This window comes from Caretta caretta, chromosome 5 (assembly GCF_965140235.1).
Source record: "Caretta caretta isolate rCarCar2 chromosome 5, rCarCar1.hap1, whole genome shotgun sequence".
NCBI classification, from domain to species: domain Eukaryota; kingdom Metazoa; phylum Chordata; order Testudines; family Cheloniidae; genus Caretta; species Caretta caretta.
In genome coordinates this window covers 19470936-19491340 of record NC_134210.1, presented here as the reverse complement: position 1 = coordinate 19491340, position 20405 = coordinate 19470936, and the positions used below count along the sequence as shown (strand labels likewise).

At 41.4% G+C, this 20405-nt stretch overlaps 1 protein-coding gene across 3 annotated transcripts in view; it reads right to left on the bottom strand.

Annotated features, from left to right (window-relative positions):
* Nucleotides 1-951: 951 nt before the first annotated feature.
* The window catches only part of RAB27B (RAB27B, member RAS oncogene family), a 211176-nt gene continuing 191722 nt past the window's right edge, over nt 952-20405 (bottom strand). For 2 of the 3 annotated variants that reach the window (XM_048850451.2, XM_048850453.2), the window contains 5 exons: nt 18254-18425; nt 15648-15733; nt 13516-13619; nt 11264-11387; nt 952-7252 (listed from right to left, as the gene is read on the bottom strand). In XM_048850451.2, the coding sequence (XP_048706408.2) occupies nt 7063-7252; nt 11264-11387; nt 13516-13619; nt 15648-15733; nt 18254-18406 (657 nt within the window). In that variant the 5' untranslated portion in view covers nt 18407-18425 and the 3' untranslated portion in view covers nt 952-7062. The remainder of the gene's footprint in view (nt 7253-11263; nt 11388-13515; nt 13620-15647; nt 15734-18253; nt 18426-20405) is intronic. The other variant, XM_048850452.2, reaches the window with a different exon arrangement.

The following is a 20405-nucleotide window of genomic DNA, read 5'->3' as shown; positions in this document are numbered from 1 at the left end:
TTGAGTGAAACAGGTTTTGAAATATTTGCTGTCAAGCAGGTATCAAAATATCTCTATTATATCTCTTTTCTATAGTTAGTCATATGGCCCAGTGTTATCTAAAGTCTAAACAAGTGTTTGATAATTCTTTACATATTCAAAGTTTTAATGAAGATTTAGCCTTCACAAAATATTTCTAAGGCAACAGATTTTACAAAATTAGCAGTATAGCTAATGGCAGCGTCTCAAGTGATTTATTTGTGGATTTTTGGTACAGCATATCCATCATCAGTCTCATCTACATAGACGTGGAAATGAGAGTAACAGTTGAAGAGGCACCTGTGACCCACCACAAGAAAAATGGAATATCTACATTCCCTTTCACATCTTTTAAAGAGAGACAGTCTATTTCAAGCTCCAGAAAAGTGCTTTCTTGCCTTCAATGACTATGGTACCATACACAAGGAATTTTAGATATTTATGTAGGCAAATTTTAGTTAAAGACATGTTCAGGCTATTAGCAACCCAAGTGTATCTTTGGAGACCCAATATATTTTCAGAGATAACAGTATCTTTTTAAACATAAAAGGGTATGCTCTAAAGAGCAAACATGGGATTCATAGTCCTCAAAGGAAGATAGCATTTGGGGCTTCCATAAATTGACAGTGGCAATTGCAGTAAATTCTCCACCCTGTGCATTTTAAGGTTTTGTTTGTTTCACATTCTAATTTTGGGGAAAAAAAAAAGTCAAAATTAGAACAAGAGAATTAGCATAGAAAGTTAGACAGATGGATGTATTTTACAGAAAAAGGGGAGGCTAACACTAGGTTTCATAATGATGTAAAGTAAGTAAGTTACAAAATGCAGAAGAGCATTTTAAGTTCAAACTTTTTTGCTGTCACCTTGAGTAGGAGTCTAATCCTGGAACAGTTCAGCACAGGTAGTGCTGTTACCAGGCAAACAGGTGAGTGGTATACTCTACATTATATCAGTAGAAATCATATGCTTAAGGCTGCAAGCAATCTTTGAGGCAAGTTAATGAAAAACACTTAACATTTTCCCCAGTGCTGATTTAATAGTTTTTCAAATAACTGGATGGTAAATAAAGAAAAATCAAAACAACCCTGTTCACAAGCTTACATAGTTTAAAAAAAGTAAGTCTTTTCTACACAGTTGCATTTTTAAGGATTATCTGAACTATGGTTATTCTACTCTGGCAGTTCTACTTCTCTCCATAAAGGTGCCCCCGCTCCTGATTCAGCAAAGCACTTTGGCATATTCTTAACCACTTGGCTGAGTTGGAGACCTGGTGAACATTTTATGCCAGGTCTATAATCTAGGGGTAATCTTAGAGACAGACTCAACCCACATGAAGATGTCACTATGGAAAACCCTGTGCACTATGTGCACCCTTCTTATGCCCTTAAACTTTGAGATTTAAGTGGTGCACTGGTCCATGTTTGTCCTCAGTACAGGAGCCCAATGTCACCCATAGAGGATGTAACATGCAGATTACATAGGTGACAATGAAGGATTTAAGAAGCTTTTGGTCATAGAAGCAGCTGAGACATCATTTTAGAGCAATGAAAACATGACCAGTGTAAACTCACTGCAGAAAAGGTTTCTATATTTGCAAAGAAGTTTTTGATTCGAGTGCCACCAGATCAATCTTCCTTTGTTTTTCCAGATGCATTGGAAGACCCTTAAAATTCAGGCTAGAGGTAGAAAATAAGACTAATTTAGAACAAATAAAGGATGGGGAGATTGAGAACCAGGATTAAATGGGTAATTTTGGCTAAGAGGATTTTCAGCTTTGGGGCATGGCTGAGAAGGAAGGCTTGTCTAAAATATTTCCTACATGAGTTTTACGGACTCTCAAAATGGCAGTTTTCATGCAGCAGAGCACCACCTATTTCAGAAGCTTAAAACGATGACTTTAAGACAAGTGTATTTACCCATCTGCACTGGTATTTTTCTAACCCATTGTTCCACCTCAACAGCTGAAACTGAAGGCTGGGGTGAAGGTTACAGGAAATAAAGATTTTTATAATGTATAATAAATACATTCTCGTTTTTTGACTATTCTACAAGAAGTCTTCATACAATGCTGTGGATACTTAGTGTATTAAGTAGTGTCACATTTTTACATTCATGCTTGAGATTAGGAGGACAAAATACTTGTAGATCGGGAAGAAATAATGGACTACTACCTGGAGTTAAGAAATTATTTCTGACCCTACAGTAGATCAAAAAGTTAATTGAGCATGGACGGAAATGAACAAGAAAACAGAGGAGACAAAAATCTGATGACCTCTGATTTGTACAGAGCCTGGAGGCTACCTATGAAGAGAGACGATGACCCTAAGACATACCTGATTCAAATCAAAGAAAGAAAGAAATCAGCACATTGTTGCTGGGTTTAGAGTCCTTGAAAATCAGATCTACATAGGTTTGGCAGTATTGTCATCTTGGATGCTGCATGTCATTCCTTGATTAAGTAATTACCATGCTCAGGGTTGGCTCACGCATAGCACCATGTATTACTGCAAACTCAGAAATGAGCACTACCTAGAAGAGAGTGTTACAAAAAGGGTATTAAGGAGGGAGGCACACATTTCTAGGGGAGAAGACAGAGAAACCAGTAGGACACAGGGATCAATATGTGAATTAAATTTAGAAACAAAGGTTAGCAGGAGCAGAAGGCTTATACTGATATTAAGTACTTATGTATACACATGTACAACTGCAGGAGTTGTTATTCCAATGCCTTTGGGATAGTTAGAAGGCTTGCAGCTAGGTTGTGTTTGTACATAAAGCAGATGTTGAGCTTCTGATCCAACTGTGTACCACATAATTTATGCAATAGCAAAATTGAAATACCGAGTCTAGATTACTTGAAAATGAGAGAGTGGTTACTTCTTGATGGAAATGGTACATAAAAGTGAATTCATTTTAGAGCCATGTGATCGTAGGGGTATTTGAAGGAAGGATTATGCTCAAGTGCAGTGCTCCAAAGAATACTGGTGTAAAAACAGGTTTTGCAGCTGCTACACTCTGTAGCAGTTCAGAATGAACACTTGAGAGTTTGAACTGGTAAATAGGAGTGTCATGGCAAGGGACTGAGTTCTCTACTTCAGCACCACATCTGTGTAGAAATTGAACTATTCTATTAATGTCTCAGCTGCAACGTGGAGATTGGAAACTAATTGGTGCACAAACAATGAGTCACAACCAGTCATATGTCACTCGGCATTGTCAACTCAGTACGTTAACAGTTATGGAAAAATTACATAGTGGGATTGGTGCATAGTGACCCTCCAGATAGTGAAAAATTGAAAAGGCTTCAAAATGGCAACTGCAGCCATGTCCCCTCTTTTCTTATAGGAAGTGGTTAAGGGAGGGAGCTGGGGCAGTAGGGTAAGACTTCACTACATTAGAGTTCCACTCGATACAGGCACTTTAAGAGCTTAAGACCCACTGCTCTCAAGATAAGCATTTCAGGGTAGCTTACAGTAAAAGGACACTAACATGGAAACTTTCTCACTTCCAGTGCATGCAGCAATGGAGACATCTTCACTGACACAAAGGAGTGAGCCCAATGAGAATCTCAGCATCTCAATCACCCATTGAAGTGAATGGGGATTGCACCTGCTCAGTAGTTTGAATCAGGCCCAAAAGGCTATTACACAAATATAGCAGCCTTCTCTCCACTAGAATGTGACCCTAAAAACAGTAGTTAGGAGGAACAAGAAGGGTGTGGGGAAATGGAAGCAAGCTGGGGAGACTGTTAAGAAATAAGCAAGTTATCCAGTTTCTTGTGGAAAAAAATGAATCTGGGAGTTCTCCAATCAGCTACTAATGGCTTTGTAGTTTATTTTTAATAGTAGTTGAATGCTACTCTTCCAGTGTATCTAAGGGGTAAGGTATAGATTTACTTTTCTTCCTCTCCCTCCACACTGTGGTTTGGTGGCTACCAGCCCATCCACATTAATATTTGAAAATAATTTATGATGGCAGCAAGACTGTGATAATTAAAAATTGATAAGAGCTTTTTCAATGAGCTAGTACATTAAGGCAATAGAGACTATACCATACTCAACTGCCTACCGGTCTCAACTACAGTATGCAAGCAATGTCACTGGCTAAGGTCTGCCTGGGCCTCCTGCTGCTGCTGCTCAACATTCGATGAAGGCAGGACAGGGCCAAGTCCAAGTTTGAGTGACTGGAATGAAATGGGGGGGGGGTGCTGGATTGGCAGGAAATGCTGTCATCCCCCCAACAAAGTGTTGCAATGACATGGCTTCCTGCCAATGAACTGACCACTCACCTGCAGTACAAACTCTAAAGCTCCTGGGGAGGGACCAGTAGGCCCTGCTGGAAGAACTGGGGCACCTGCTGCAGTTGTGTGCAGAGCATGGGGAGGAGCTGCCTGGATGGAAGCTTTGCACAGAGGCTGGGAAGTTTCTGCCCTGGCTTTGAGATCAGCCCATCCTGACCTGCCAGGTGGGGCAGGGTAATTGGAGCTGGGTCATGGTGCATTGTGCTGTGACCTCATGGGGGGAGCTGTGGAGTGTGCCCCAAATGGGTAACAGCCATGTGAGGTCCCACAATGGGTCACCCTCCAGCGTGACCTGGGGTGAATCAGTGGTGGAGGTGGGGGGGGGGGTCAAGCTCCCATGGCCTAGGGAGCCCTTCAAGTTGTGATTGTTACACATTTCAACCTCAAGCAGTGGAATGTCTCAGAACACTTTCCCTTGGGAGTTGTCAGGCAATGGAGTTTAATGGGGAGGATTAGAGTTCTCCTGTAGAGCAGTCTGCTTTGGATAACAGGAGGGCAAAAGTCATGTTTTCAAGAGGGCTAGCCGCCTCACCCTGTTTGAATGGGCAAAACCAAACACTGTAAATTAAGTACTGATTCTACCTGGCTGAGGATTTAGGGAAAAAAAAAATAAAAATAATGAGGCAGGAAATCCCAGGTTACAACCATTCCTACTGTTATCACAGACTTTGGAGGACTTAACTGAACAAAGCTCTGGTACGGTTTAGTATTTAAAGGAAGAGAAACTCCACTAACTCAATTTATTTTGTGGGACCGTACTTGAAATTTAAACAGCCTACTTCAACATTTATAGTCTTTGCCTAGGCAATAGCTACCAATTATAACAGTGTCTGTCTTGCAGCCACTGGAGTTGATGCGTAACATGAGCTTTTTATGGGTTACAAAAAGGCAGCAGGTATTTCAGAACTTGCTGCATAGGGTATGTCTTCATTTAGACACTTAGCAAACTGATTTGCTCTCTCCAATTTGTTTATAGGGGCTATTTGGTTACTCACCCTACAAAAATGGCTACCCTTATTGTCAGACCATCTGCCCTGTCTACATGCCAAATCTTTCAGTAAATATCATTGGGAGGGATGGGCAGGAAGTGCGCTGCCCAGTCACCAAAGCAGCTGGTAAACCCTCAATATTTTTCAAAAAAAGGCATTGAATCAGATAGTTTGTGGACTGCCACCTGGAAAGCTTAATTGGTTCAGAATCACAGTGCTTCAAAAACAAACTGAAAACCTCACATTTGCTTTAAGTTTAAAGCGGAGGAAGTCTGCCTCCCTTCCACCATCTCCCCCAACCCAACCAATTTAGTTTTGCTCTTTGGCAGAGCTCTTCTGTGAAAGATTTTTCCCTGGAGCGATTTTTAAAAATTAGTCTGGAAGTACAAATTCATGGAGTCCTTTGAATATGTTGTTAGATCCTTACCTATTTAATAGAAGTAAACCCTAAATATTTTCTTGTATTCTTTGCTTTTAAATGAGAAGCCAGTGATGAGAGACATTGTTGTAACAGAACTTTCTCATTCCTTCGCTCATCCATACTCAGAGATACTAAGACAATACAAAAAGTTACTCACATTTTACCTTCCTGCTTTACTTTTTAGTGCAACTGGCAGCCTTCTAATTACCTGCCATACCACCCCATTTCTATAGACTCTACACAATACATTTTATCTAGTGTTAGATCACATTTAATATGTTGGCATTCCAAATCTCCACTTAGAAGTATTTTACAAGGAGTGTCACTTTCTAGTTTATTTTGTATACGAGAATGTTGTGCTCATTTGAAAACAAAGCATACTGGCAACATCACAAAATCATGGCAGGTGGTGAGTTCCCAGTCAACTGAATAACCTTTTAGAGAATCAGTAAGTGCGATACATTTTTTGCAACTCTTTTAGACAGTGACCCCATTTTCACAATTCCCCTTGCATGCCCTACGTGATGCACACAGCCTGTTTTCTGGTGTTGAACACAGAATTTTTCTGATTAGCAAAGACTGCTTTTGCTTATGGTGAAATCTGCAAGACACTCCACAAAATGCATCTTGCTGTCCTCAAACAGTAAGTGTTGCCACTTTCCCTGTAGTGCTGGAATTTGAGCATCTTCTCCCTATCCCCTCATCCTCCAAACCCTGCTTGATTATTTACTAGCAACACAAATAAATGTTGCAGGTTTCCCTGGTTTTATTTTAAAAAATAGCATCCACCCCTTTCTCCTCACACACCAACTTATCAGCCAGTCAGTCACACCATTGCTTGCCTTGTGCAAGTATTAAGGTCATTCCTAATATACCACATAAAATTCTCTTTACTCATATCTCCACTTGAGCAAATGCCTGGTCTCTGATGTAAATACAAAGTAGTATAAAGAAGCAAGATTCATTTAAGACAGAGACCTACAAAGTACCCCCTTTTTAGTTTATCACGATATCCAATTTAATTATTTCTCCCCCACCCCATAGAAACAATATAGTTTTTTCTCCTTCCAAGGAAGGAGGGAACAGCTCTCCTACATTTTCTAGCCTGATTGTGTAAGATAAAGATGAGGGCTCTTTTAGATCTTCCATGGCGCCATATCAGGAATATTTGTTCCAGCACAGAAGCCTCTCTGAAAACTTAGTTCTCTGGAGAAAAGCAAAAACCCAAACAAGACAAACTTTGTTTCTGTGCATGGCCAGGTTTGAATTTAGTGGTAAAGCAACCATTTTCAGATCAAATATTCTTATTGGTTCTCACAGTTTACAGGTGAGGTCTAGCAGGCACACTTTTTCTCCTCTGGCTTTGTTGAATCTAGCTTCCCCGAGCTTCCTCCATTGGCTGTGTCAGACACTTGTGTCTTGTCAACACATTGTTCCATGCGCTTCATTATCAAGTCCAGGAGCATTTCCACAGCTTTATCCACATTTTGCCCAGTAGCTGCACTTGTTTCAAAGTATGGTATGCTAATATATAGGATATGAAAAAAATTAAAAAGCTCATTAGAAAGGGCTTAAAATGAGAGAGAGGCCCCAGAGCCAAACTCTTGATCCAAACACCCATGAACAAATTTTCTTGGTGGGGGATAGGGAATTTCGGAATTGGAATCGGGCTGTCCTTCATTGCATTAAGCGGGCTGAACAAAATCCCAGCTCTTTAAACACAGAGGGTTGGGGGAATGGGTATTAAGATCAAGGTAAGTTTTGCATCTTGAACCAACTGCCGGTTTTAACTAACTTGGAGGTTCTGGCTTCAAACCGGAATGGCAGCATGTGCACAAACTACAGCTGGGAGAAACAGGCCTTCATAAAAGTTTAGTTTTTCCAAGGTTCTGTAAGGAAGAGCTGCAATGTCTGCTCATAGAGAGATGGAACAGGAAGCAGAGGTGTATCATGATTATTTAGTGCATTCAGGAGCATTTCCAGTTAAATTTCTATAGTCACTCTCCCTCACTATTTGGTAACATGGACTTCCAGATACTTCAGCTTTGAAGGATTTCATACGTTTATGCACAGGCAGTCCGTTTTAGGTCGCCAGAAGTTTCCCGGGTGGAAAGTAAAGACTGTCTGCATCTACAGTAACTCTCAAGGAACATGGAAAATGCCATATCGGTCTAGACCTGTGGTCTATCTCCAATAGAAGCATTTATCAGAATGCTTCAGGTAAAAGGTGCAATAACTATCTACTAGACAGTTATGGAGAAGCCTACCCATAGTGGGATAGGATTAGTTTTTTCCTGTGGGGAGCAGAAGAGTTTTAAAATTTCTATTTGAAGGTTTTGTTTTGGGATTCTATTTAATGTAGCTGTGGACAGTATGATCTTTGCTTCTGATCTCCTGTGTCAGTGAGTTCCACAGGAGGATACCAGCTTTACAGATTTTAAAATTGTTGCCTTTTGATTTTAATGGAAAGCATAATTAGAACAGGTAAGGAGGAGTGGTCATAAGGTTTTTAAAATATATGTACCCTGTTATCCAATCTTTTCAGAGAGGAGTTTGGACTCTTCATAGGGAAGTTTTCCCATGTTTCTGATCATTGTTGTCATCTACTTCACAGATCCCTCTATTTCTTCTGAATTCTTTTTGAGACAAATGACCAGAATTGAACCCAGCACTCTGGGGCGGGGCCAGTGGTGAGCTGGAGCCGGTTCACTGGAACTGATTGTTAAAGTTAGAAGCCCTTTTAGAACTGGTTGTCCCGTGAGGACTTCTAACTTTAACAACCGGCCAAAAGTGGTGCCTTAGGCGCCGACTCCATGGGTGCTCTGAGGCTGGAGCACCCATGGGGAAAATTTGGTGGGTGCAGAGCACCCACCGGCAGCTCCCTGCCCCTACCCATGCCCAGCCCCCGCTCACCTCCACTCCGCCTCCTCCCCTGAATGCGCCGCCCCGCTCTGCTTCTCCACCCCCTGGTTTCCCCACGAATCAGCTGTTCGCGGGTGAAGCCTGGGAGGGCTGAGAAGCACGTGGCAGCTTCGCGCTCAGGCCCAGGGAGGCAGAGGTGAGCTGGGGGGGACGAGGAGGGCCGCCCATGCCACAGCAGGTAACCGGGGGGGGGGGGGAAGAGCACGCAGGGGAACTGCTCCCCACCCCAGCTCACCTCCACCTCCCTGGGCCTGACCGCAAAGCCGCTGCTTGCTTCTCAGCCCTCCCACGCGAAAGGCTGATTTGTGGGGAAACCGGGGGGGGGGGGGGGGGAAGAAGCAGAGCGGGGTGGCACGTTCAGTGGAGGAGGCGGAGGTGAGGTGAGCTGGGGCCAGGCGCGGGGTGAGGAGCTGCCAAGCACCCACAAAAATTTTCCTTGTGGTGCTTAAGGCACCACTTTCGATGTGATCAGTGGGGGGAGCAGCCGCTCCCCCTCCCCAAGCTACTACCCCGCGCCTAGGAGCCAGAGGGATCTGCCGGATGCTTCCTGGGAACTGCCCCACCTCGCCCCCTGGCAGGTCCCTCTGGCTCTTAGGGGTGGGGTGGGCACCCGCTACGGTGGCCCACGAGACCCTCCTGCCCGGTTCTGGGGGCAGTCAGGGGACAGGGGTGGATGGGGCAGGAGTCCCAGGGGGTGGGGGTGGGCCACGACCCCCTCATGGGGTGAGGAGGGAACCGGTTGTTAAGATTTTGGCAGCTCACTGGGTGGGGCACACGACTAGTCTATGTAACAACAGTATATTTTCAGTATTGCTTTCATTTCCCTCTCTATGCATTCTAGTATTGTGCATCAGCTGTCAAACAGCAACCGCAAGCAGCAGTTCCCATTGAGCGATCTCCTCTGATTACCAGGTCACTTTTGAGTGGAGTTGTTACATTCCATTTGGAGAGCAGCAATATGTACGAGCAGCTCAAATGATCCCTTTCAATGTGACTGAACTTGCATTTCATCACACTGATAATTCAGTGACACCGCCCTATGATGGAATATTGAGTTACACGACTCTTCACATTTTGCTATAATTAAAGTATACTATTTACTCTTACTCCATTTTCTGTCCGAGATCCAGGATTGTCACGAGTAACAAACTGTCACTCTGACCACTTAGTTTCCTTAATAACCTTTGAGGGATTTTTTTTCAAAATACCTTTGACAAAAGTGTCAGGGCAACTGGTTCTCCATGGTTTTGTAGACAAGCATAGAATCCTTAGAGATGACGCATAGTATAATGCAGTTTTCCTTTACTAGGCCATCCTGTTCTAGGGGTTTTACAACTCAACTGCTTTTGATTAGAATTTCAGCCAGTTTACCTGATTGTGAAGTGAGCAATACGGATCTAAAATATGAACAATGCTTTTACAAAAAAAACCCCAAGATAGGTACAACATTTGCTACTCCCCAGTTCTTTGAATTAGTGGCTATTTCAAAGAGATTGTCTATTTACGTGCACAGCTTAGCCTCTTCATTCTTAAATCTCAACCTGGAATTCAGAAGAATGCCCTCTAGTTCTGTTGCTTTTTCTAACAAGCAAAAAGATCAATTTGCTCCAGTGCCTCCTCTTTTGACCCCTCAAATCTTTGTTAATATCTCATTGATCCCCCCAAATACTCCTATGCAAGTTGATGCAGCCCTTTCACTTCTCTGCAGTGTCCTTACTCAATTGACTAAGGACAATTCTTAGACTTTCTACTTCTGATGTATCAAAATAAGAATTTGTCTGATTGCTTGTTGTAGTCCCTCAGCTTGCCTCATCTGTTTTTTTTTGGCTCAAATTCTCTGTGAATAGCCACATTAAGCCCTAGTGAATCAAATCAGGGAAAAAAGGATGCTTTTTGTTTTTTATTAATGAGACACAGTGCTATTTTCTGAGTTTAACAGGCAGTTCAAACAATGTAAGAGTTAGTTTTATTAAATGTTCATACTATGAATCCCCAAAATTCTAACCAAATTTTCTGTAATTAGAAGAGGGCATTTCTTGTATTAAGCATTGCTCATTTAAAAAAAAAAGTGCAGGGCATGATCATGCAAAATATGACAGTTCAGAATTGTCCAATAGAAAAGGAGCTGAGGACATCAGTGTGTTACACTCTCCACTTGTAAGATCCTGGGGTCGCTAGGTGCAATCATGACAGCTAGAGCGTATTACCAGTCTCTTTAGCCATGCAGCCCTTCTCACAGTGAGTTTTAGGGCGTATGCTTTAGACATTTTTTGTCCCAGTTCTTAGGGCTAACCAGCTGAATTAGAATGTAGCTCTGTAGTAATTATATTTTGCTTAAGCATCAATATGCTGTAACACCATCTTCTACGGTGTTATCTAGCTTGTCAAACTTTGAAACATGTGGACTACTAATTTCAAAGTGCAACAGGGTGGGCAGCGCTGTAGAAGATTTTGCACATCAGACTAATTTCTATAGCATATCAACATCTGTAAATCTAACCAATCTAAGTGGTTTCCCAAATTTCAAAGCTGCATGGTGGCAATTTAGGTTTTAAAAACATTACACTGATGTAGAGATCAGCTGAAGTGATTTTCCAATCACAATTTACTTACCCATATTTATCTGCAAGGTCTCTTGCTTGTCTCTCATTGACTTCCCTCTGATCTGATAAGTCAGCCTTGTTACCAAGTAATACTATATCGGGATTCTCACAATACGCATTGGCTTGCAGTTGACCTAAAAAAAAACAAACCTAGAGTAAAAAGTATTGAAATGCCACTATGGCTCAAGATTTAAAAAACAATTCTTGTATCATATGGACTTTTTAGAATACATTGGCTCATTAAAGTAAATTTTCTACAGAGGAAAATGGAACAGATGTGATTAGGAATTTATTTCCAGTGAACTATTCATTTCACCTCCGTACAGCCTAGAAAGAGGAGAATCAAATGCAAAGATGTATTCTACATAAAGTACTTCAGTCTATAAGTAATAGACATCAGTACATTTTGGTTAGGTTTTCTCTAGTACAGAGACATTTTCCTAGTCAAAGAAACCCATTAGGAGAATCACAGAAACAAAGATCATTCCAAACGCTTTTCACAAGCAGTTATTTAGAAATTTGAGGCCAAATCTTCAGTTGGGATAAAAGTATGTAGATCCACTGGTTTCCCTGGAGCTAGATAGAGAGTGTGAGTGTGAACAAAAATATTTAAGTAATTTCCTTACACTTATCTTTTCTTACCTCAAAAATTGGGGTAAGAAAAGATGAACAGCTGCAGTATAATTGAATATGTGGAAGAAATTTAGAGGAGCAGTGCGGCAAAGGAACCACTGAAGCAGATAGAGTCCAATGCATTAATTTTTCAGTAGCCAAATAGTGGACTGAAGTGGGAGTATGGCTATTGTTATATTTGTATTCCTATATTGCCTTTCACGGTGTTCTTGTACACACAGGCCAGAATACTCCCAACTAGCACGCAGAAGTTAGTTTGCTAACAAATGGCAAATTTGAATTATACAGAACCTGAAATTAAGTCTGGTCATCTTTTGCATGTTGTTTTTTCCTCCAGTATAATAGCTTAACCAGTACTGGACAAGAATACACACACCCCACCCCTTTTAAACATTTTTATTTTAAATAGGGATGATCCATGCTCTCTAGCAATTTTGTTTTAACCCTTGCTTCAGGTTACTTCACATATTTCTGCATCAGATATTCCTGCCTTGCAAAACAAAACAAAACACCCCCAACAAAAACACCACACACTATAAATCCCTCAGTTTCTTCTCAACTCTTCATTTTTTTAAATACGTTGGGTCCAAATCCTGGTCCTGCTCAAGTCAGTGGGCAACAGGCACAAGAGGCAAGAAGTAACCATATTTTTCAAAATGTAGAATTATTTAAAAGTGGCATGTTTCTTGTTAAGATTCAGAGTAAGTATGGTCAGTTGTTAGGAGTTATGACTGCACTGCACTAACACTGCTTTTCAGAAGCCTTGAAGCTCAACAGTAATAAAACCTCCTAGATAGGCAGGAAAGGATTATCCTATTTTAGGGATAGGAACAATGAGGCACAAAAGTTCAGTGACCATGGTCACAAGTAAATCAGTACCAGAACTAAGAGTAGAAGTGTGAACTCCTTTAGTGTCACCTCACCCAACTGTATTCTAGACAGCATACAATGCTGCCTCTTGGATGTTTCTAGAACTAGGATTTCTTAATAGGTTAAACCAAATGCGAAGCAAGAAGCTATTGAAATATACCTAAAATACACATTTCTCATTTTTGTTTGGTAGGCTGTGTTTAAAATCTGATGAAACATCTAACCAAACCTTAGGCACTGTACCGTATTAAAGACCAATAAACATCCTTTATACAAATAAAAAATACATGTAGAAAAAATCAGGACAATACCACACAGCCCAAACAGTGATAATACAAAATGTAACAGTCCATAACATCATACTAAGCACATATATGGTATGATTAATTTTATTTTACAAGTCCCAAAAACTGACCACCACAAACTCGTCTCAACCTCCAACCCATCCCAGAAAAGGCCAGATGAACAGATGTGCTTTGCAGAATGCTCTGAAGGTTAACAAGTTTGTGTAAATTTTCCAGAGCTGGGTCTTCAGAGCCCACCGACTCAAGCCATAGGTTTATGGCCACCTGAAAAATACTGGACCATGCTTTGAAATTAACATCACATAAATGAAGACCTTCAATATACAGGAACCTTAAAAAAAAAAAAAAAAAAAACACACACCCAACAACACACACACACAAAAAACCACCCCCCCCCAAACACAAAAACAAGCTGCTAGCTATCGGATGCATGCAAGCTGTTTGTTTTACTTACTCATCCAGTTTCTGACATTTAAGAAGCTCTGTTGACTGGTGAGATCAAACATTAATAAAAAGCCCATGGCATCTCTGAAAAATGCTGTGGTGAGACTTCGAAATCTGAAGGAAGGAACAAATAAGCAGCTCTATTAACACAGACGGACCTCTAAAATCAATAGGTAATGATTTTTAGTGCAGGACTTACGGAGGGGTGTGTGTGTGAAACAAACAAAAAACCAAAAACCACCAACCAACCATCAAAAGGGGAGATACAAAAAAAGCTTTACTGAATCTCTTTTGCAACAGGCAGTTTTAAAAAAAATCCAAACCCAGAGAAGTTGCACAATCAGCCAAGTGTTCTCATAATAGTCAAAAGCCCCTGGCCTTTCTTTTGGCTACATTTATCATAGCTATCAGCGAGCGTGTAATTTACCAGAGGATGCTTAGATGTGTGAGAATGTTACATTGTCAATGACCACCCTGCTAGTTCAAATTCTCTATCCTTTGGACTAGTCTAAAAATTAACATATTGCTTGTTTAATCACAATGAGACAGATGCACTGAGTTCATCCCTAATCACTGGGACACAAATCGGTTCAACTGATGAATACAAGAAGAGTATTGTGAGGAAACTTTTCATTGATGGATAACCACCACCTAATATGGCAGATATGAAAGAAGTATCTGGCCATTTAATCATAGTTTAGAATAAAAACAGTTTACTGGGAAGCTCATCTACAGAGGCCCTGATTTACCTGTAGTTGACAATCTGAGCTCAATGAAACTTGTTTGGTCTTTGTGCATTCAGAGATAACACATTTTGCAGATTTTCCACAAAGCCATGGACCCAGCATCCAAAAAATAGCCCCAATTTGCTGCCACAGGACCACAAGCCAGAGTCTCAAAATAAATTAGGAAACCAAACACATTAAGAAAACAGAAAATGGAATATGGTGCTCTGTCTTATGTACAGGAAGGTTTACCACATCACAAAAGCCACCACATAATCTGGTACATCTGTCAGTAGCAGATGTGGTAGATAAGATATCCCAGGGCACATATATCAAAATTAAAAAACAAACTACTGCTGCAAAAGAGCCACACACTCGTTAGGTTTCCCATGACAAGCTAGCTGCAAGAGTGCTACCATATGATCTCTTTTGTAGAAGTGATCCTGTATAAAAGCATGGCTAAATGTGGTTGTCAAACAGACAATGGAACAGATTCAAACCAGAAAAATGGGTGTGTCTTAATAGAGGCCAATTTTAATATAGCACCACAGTAAGTATGTTCGCTATCTACAAAGAGTATGAAGACAAGGTCCCTACCTTGAGGAACTTATAATTTAGACAGACAACACAGACTATGGACACAGGGATAAGTGTTTTAGCTGTGACATTTAGCATGTGTCCAGTTCCTCGTTTGCCAGTCATTTACTTTGTGACCTCTCTTCGGTTCTGTACCCTAGACCTCCCCTATGTGCTTTAGGAGGGCTTGAAAGAAAAACATGGAAACATGTTGGTTCAAACCAAAATTAGTCTTTCCAGGTGTAGATGCCACACAAAAAGGTGACAAAAGGCACAAACAATGTAGTTGCACTTGTTTTCCTCAGGTCTGATTTTGTTCTCCTATCCACTGAATTTTGCTGTAAGCAATTTTCCTTCAGTGCTTTCAGGTTCCCTTTAGAAGTATGATGACAGCTTGTACTCATGGTTTCCCCTTCTCCATTTAATGAGCTGTTTTAGGCTGCCCTTTCCCGCCTCAGTACTGTTTCCTGCTACCTCACTGATTTCCCCTGCCCCCTTTCCTGTCTCTAGGCACAGCCAATATTTAATCATCAAGAGTAGGCCAAGCTATATACTGTGTGCTAACAAATCACCATGAACTTTACTGCTCCTCCAGAGTAGCTAGGGGAGCTTACAAAAGAAGTGAACACAGTATTTCAGTATAATCACAGCAAAGCAGCAACAGTTTAAAATGATCCTTCGGGAACAAGTGGTGGATTTTCATTTGTTGTCAAAACCAAAATCTGAGACAGAAGACCAGTGTTTTTTCTGACTCATCTGAATAGGATACCTGTCTACATTTTAGAAAACATGCATATGATTCTGATTAACTGGACATGAGATGCCAAACTCTGTGCATTACCTTTCCTGCCCAGCGGTGTCCCAAAGCTGTAGATGAACCTTAAAGGCTTTTCCTGGAGATCCATTTGGTCCTCTGCTATTGTATATCTGACAAACACACAGAGTAGAATCAGCTTATTCTATAGTCAATAAAGAAGTCTTTTGCTTAATTTATGAATGTCTTTCCCATTACTAAAATTTCACCCTTGGCACATAGTGCTGTACTGAAACAAAAAAAATTCAAAAACAAATGGAGAATAAGTTGGTTTATTAAATATAGCTTAAACTTGCTACAGAGATTCACATTCACTAATATTCCACTTCAAAAGGGCCTCTTACAAAACAATATTTCAAAACCAGAAAACCAATACTGTCTTCTGAAGATGAATGGGGTATATTCAATATGGTCATTTAGACCCCGATTCTGCTCACCTCAGGATACAAATGTGTTGAAATCACCTCCTAGATTTCTTTAATATGGCCTGCTGTGCATTAAAGACCTGCTTTTTGCAAATGCTCCATTCTCGTTATGGTTAATGCTTCCAAAACACTTTGCAATGCTATACAAGCACTTTACATACACTAGTGAATTTAGGCACTTCCCTTTGAGTTTGGCAAGTATTAACATCCAAGGTTCAAGAACTAGGAACAGAGCCCACGTTTCCTGATTTCCGATCCTGCGATTTATGATGATTGCTATTGTGCTTCAAGCAAGCCAAGAGCATTCTTATCTGAAGACAGAAATTTTTGTGTGCAATAAAAAAAATACTATCCATTTTTGTCAAGGTCTGTGGATATGCACAATAGTTGTGGTCTATAAAAACAGTGGCAATGAATGTTAGTACACACGAAAGGAGTCAGGTTGACAGCACAGAAGATTGTTATCTTCCATTTAATATTAAGGAACAAATGCACCACAGTACAAGCTAGCCCACACTGTTCTACAAGTGTGGAATTGTAGCCTGAAACGGCCACCTATAGAGGCATGAGGATAGTTCAATCTACAGCCACATTACCAAAGTGAGAGTCAAAGAAGTCAATCGTTTGTGCTATAGACATCTTGGGAGGCAGTATTTAGTTTGGAGTCGGCAACCTTTGGCACATGGCCCATCAGGAAAGTCTGCTGGTGGGTCACAAGACATTTTGTTTACGTTGACCATCTGCAGGCATGGCCCCCCGCAACTCCCAGTGGCTGCAGTTCACCACTCCCGGCCAATGGGAGCTGCAGGAACATGCTGGCCACCACTTCCCGCAGCTCCCATTGGCTGGGAATGGCGAACCGTGGCCACCGGAAACTGTGGGGGCGGAGGGGAGTCATGCCTCTGGACGGTCAACATAAACAAAAAGCGGATTTCCCTGATGGGTTGTGTGCTGAAGGTTGCTGACCTCTGATCTAGTTGACTGAGCATTGGGAAGGAGCATGAAGACATGGGTTCTACTTCCAGTTTAACCATTTACCTGGCGTGTGAGCTTGGGCAAGACACTCGCTGTGCCTCTTTCTGTCATGTTATCTCTTCAGGCCGCAAACTAATTTGTGGCGGAGGCTGTCTCTGTAATGAGTCTGTACATCAGCTAGCACCGTGGGCCCCGCTGGAGGCCTTTGGTGCTAATGGAATGTAAATACATAATACCCCACTAGGACACCAGGCAGCCATCTGAGGGCAACAACTTCTACCCCACTCCCTTCTATTTTTGACTGGATGCAAGTCAGAAACTAAAGTAGAAAAGGCATTCTCAACACACCTTAAACCTTTCAGTAAGAGGAACTGTATATATTTACAAAAAGAAAAGGAGTACTTGTGGCACCTTAGAGACTAACCAATTTATTTGAGCATGAGCTTTCGTGAGCTACAGCTCACTTCATCAGATGTATACCGTGGAAACTGCAGCAGACTTTATATACACACAGAGAATATGAAACAATACCTCCTCCCACCCCACTGTCCTGCTGGTAATAGCTTATCTAAAGTGATCAACAGGTGGGCCATTTCCAGCATAAATCCAGGTTTTCTCACCCTCCACCCCCCCACACAAATTCACTCTCCTGCTGGTGCTAGCCCATCCAAAGCGACAACTCTTTACATAATCAAGTCGGGCTATTTCCTGCATAGATCCAGGTTTTCTCACATCCCCCCCCCCCACCCCCATCCCCATACACACACAAACTCACTCTCCTGCTGGTAATAGCTCATCTAAACTGACCACTCTCCAAGTTTAAATCCAAGTTAAACCAGAACATCTGGGGGGGGGGGGGTAGGAAAAAACAAGAGGAAACAGGCTACCTTGCATAATGACTTAGCCACTCCCAGTCTCTTTAAATCACTTTAGATAAGCTATTACCAGCAGGACAGTGGGGTGGGAGGAGGTATTGTTTCATATTCTCTGTGTGTATATAAAGTCTGCTGCAGTTTCCATGGTATACATCTGATGAAGTGAGCTGTAGCTCACGAAAGCTCATGCTCAAATAAATTGGTTAGTCTCTAAGGTGCCACAAGTACTCCTTTTCTTTTTGCGAATACAGACTAACACGGCTGTTCCTCTGAAACCTGTATATATTTACGTAAAGCATGTTCTCAACACTATTGGAAACTGGAAGAAGTGAAGACATTGATGACTTGAGAAACTTACCACACGTTTTTCTCGAAAGTCTATTCCTACTGTTGTGATGAATTTTGGGTTGAATTTGTTGTCTGTGTATCTGTAAAGAAATGTTGTCTTCCCAACCCCAGAATCCCCCAGGGCCAGGAGTTTGATCAGATAGTCATAGTCCCCATCAGTCATAGTGCTGATTTTTATGAACCTGCAGAGAGAGGAAGAACTGGTTTTAAAACAAACAGTGATAAACATAAGAACAGCCAGACTGAGTCTGACCAATGGTCCAACTACCCCAGTATCTTATCTCTGACAGTGGCCAATGCCAGATGCTTCAGAGGGAAAAGAACAGAACAAGGCAATTTTGAGTGATCCATCCCCTTTGTCTAGTCCCAGCTTCTAACAGTCAGAAAATTAGGGACTCCCAGAACTTGGGGTTGCATCCCTGACCATCTTGGCTAATAGCCACCGATGGACCTATCCTCTATGAAGTTGTCTAATTCTCTAAAGCCAAAAGTATAACTGGGTTCAACAATGAATTCTTAGTATGCTTAATTTTAAAACAACTTTTGTTCATTTGACTGAATTAAATTGCTATTGTCTGTATTCAAGACTGTCTGCTAAAAATGTTTACATAGGAAGAGAGTAGAGGAAGGAAGGAAGGAAGCCTATAGTTTTAGATTTTAGCCTATGTAACATGAGAACTCAAATTCTAGTTTGAAAGTTTTAGGGCATGGCCAAGCCTAGTCTAAATTTCAATCTTGTGAGTTGGTGGAGGCTCCGACAATTTCAATTACACTTTCAAATGCCTCAATAGAGAGTCAGAATTTAAAGGCCAAAAGGACCACCGCATCATCTGCTCGAACCTCCTATATGTCACAGGCCACCACCCCTACACAGCACCCGCACATTAAACCCATCAACCAAAATTATACCAGCCCACAAGAGACTAAACCAGCAGTTCTCAAACACTGCGTCGGGAGCCCAAAGTGGGCCGCGACCCCATTTTAATGGGGTCACCAGGGTTGGCTTGCTGAGCAGCAAGGCTCAGGTTACAGGCCCCCTGCCTCAGGCTGAAGCCCTTGGGCTTTGGCCCCCCCCCCCCCACACACACACACCCAGGGTGATGGGGCTCAGGCTCTGGTCCCCCTCTGCACCCGGGGCTGTGTGGTAATTTTTGTCGTCAGAAGGGGGTCGCAGTGCAAGGAAGTCTAAGAACCACTGGACTAGATGATCATGTGCCACAGACACATGAATAGGAGGTACCTTTCTGGTACCCACAGGATAACACCAAAACTCAGGGATACAACCTTCTCGTCAATCCATTATTTTACTGTAAATTAAAAGAAAAAAGGTAATGTGGATGTAGTTGCATGTTCTTTAAATTCCTCTAATCTGATAGACAATAATAATCCTATTAATTGTTCAATGGATACACCATCTGTACTCAATTTTTACACTGAAGAAGCTACCACCCACTAAGGTTTACATGGTTTAAAAATCACCAATGCTGTAGGAAAGTCACAGATGACACAAACTATAAGTCTTCTTCACATGACTTAGAATATAATTGTTTAACAGAGGACAACAGAATTGTCTTCTCTTGATGATTTGGTATGTAATAGGCCTTCCAGGCTAAAATCAAAACATTCTGGATTGTTATATTATTCCTACAAATGGCTTTGTAAAATCCTCTGTATTGTACAAGTTGTGTGGCCTGTTCTACAGATGCTTCACGGGAGGGGGTGTGTGTGAGTGAAAATCCATCTTAAAAGTAAATTGGTTTTTAAGCTGTGTTCCAAAATGGGGGAGGGGGGGAGTGTTTTGTTTTCCAGGTACAAGAAATGTGTATCTTCAAGATCAAAGGAGACAGTCAACAGGGAAAAAAGACTCCATCTCAGAGCTCAACTGCTGTACGTGATCAGATGGCACTATCAGTGCTAGATTTACGTACATTAGGTAGGAGGTGGTCTATTTTGCTACTCCATGGATTTAAGTTGAAGTTTCAGTAAGCAATTGTCCAAAAGGTCACTACTAAATGTAAGAACATGTCTAAAGCCAAGTTTACTCTTTGGCATGGTTATATGGACAGAATGTGTCTGTCATGTAGATTTTAAAGTGGTGTATACTAGAAATGGGTGAAATTTTTAGGATGAAGTTTTTTTTAAACTTTAAAAAAAAAATACAG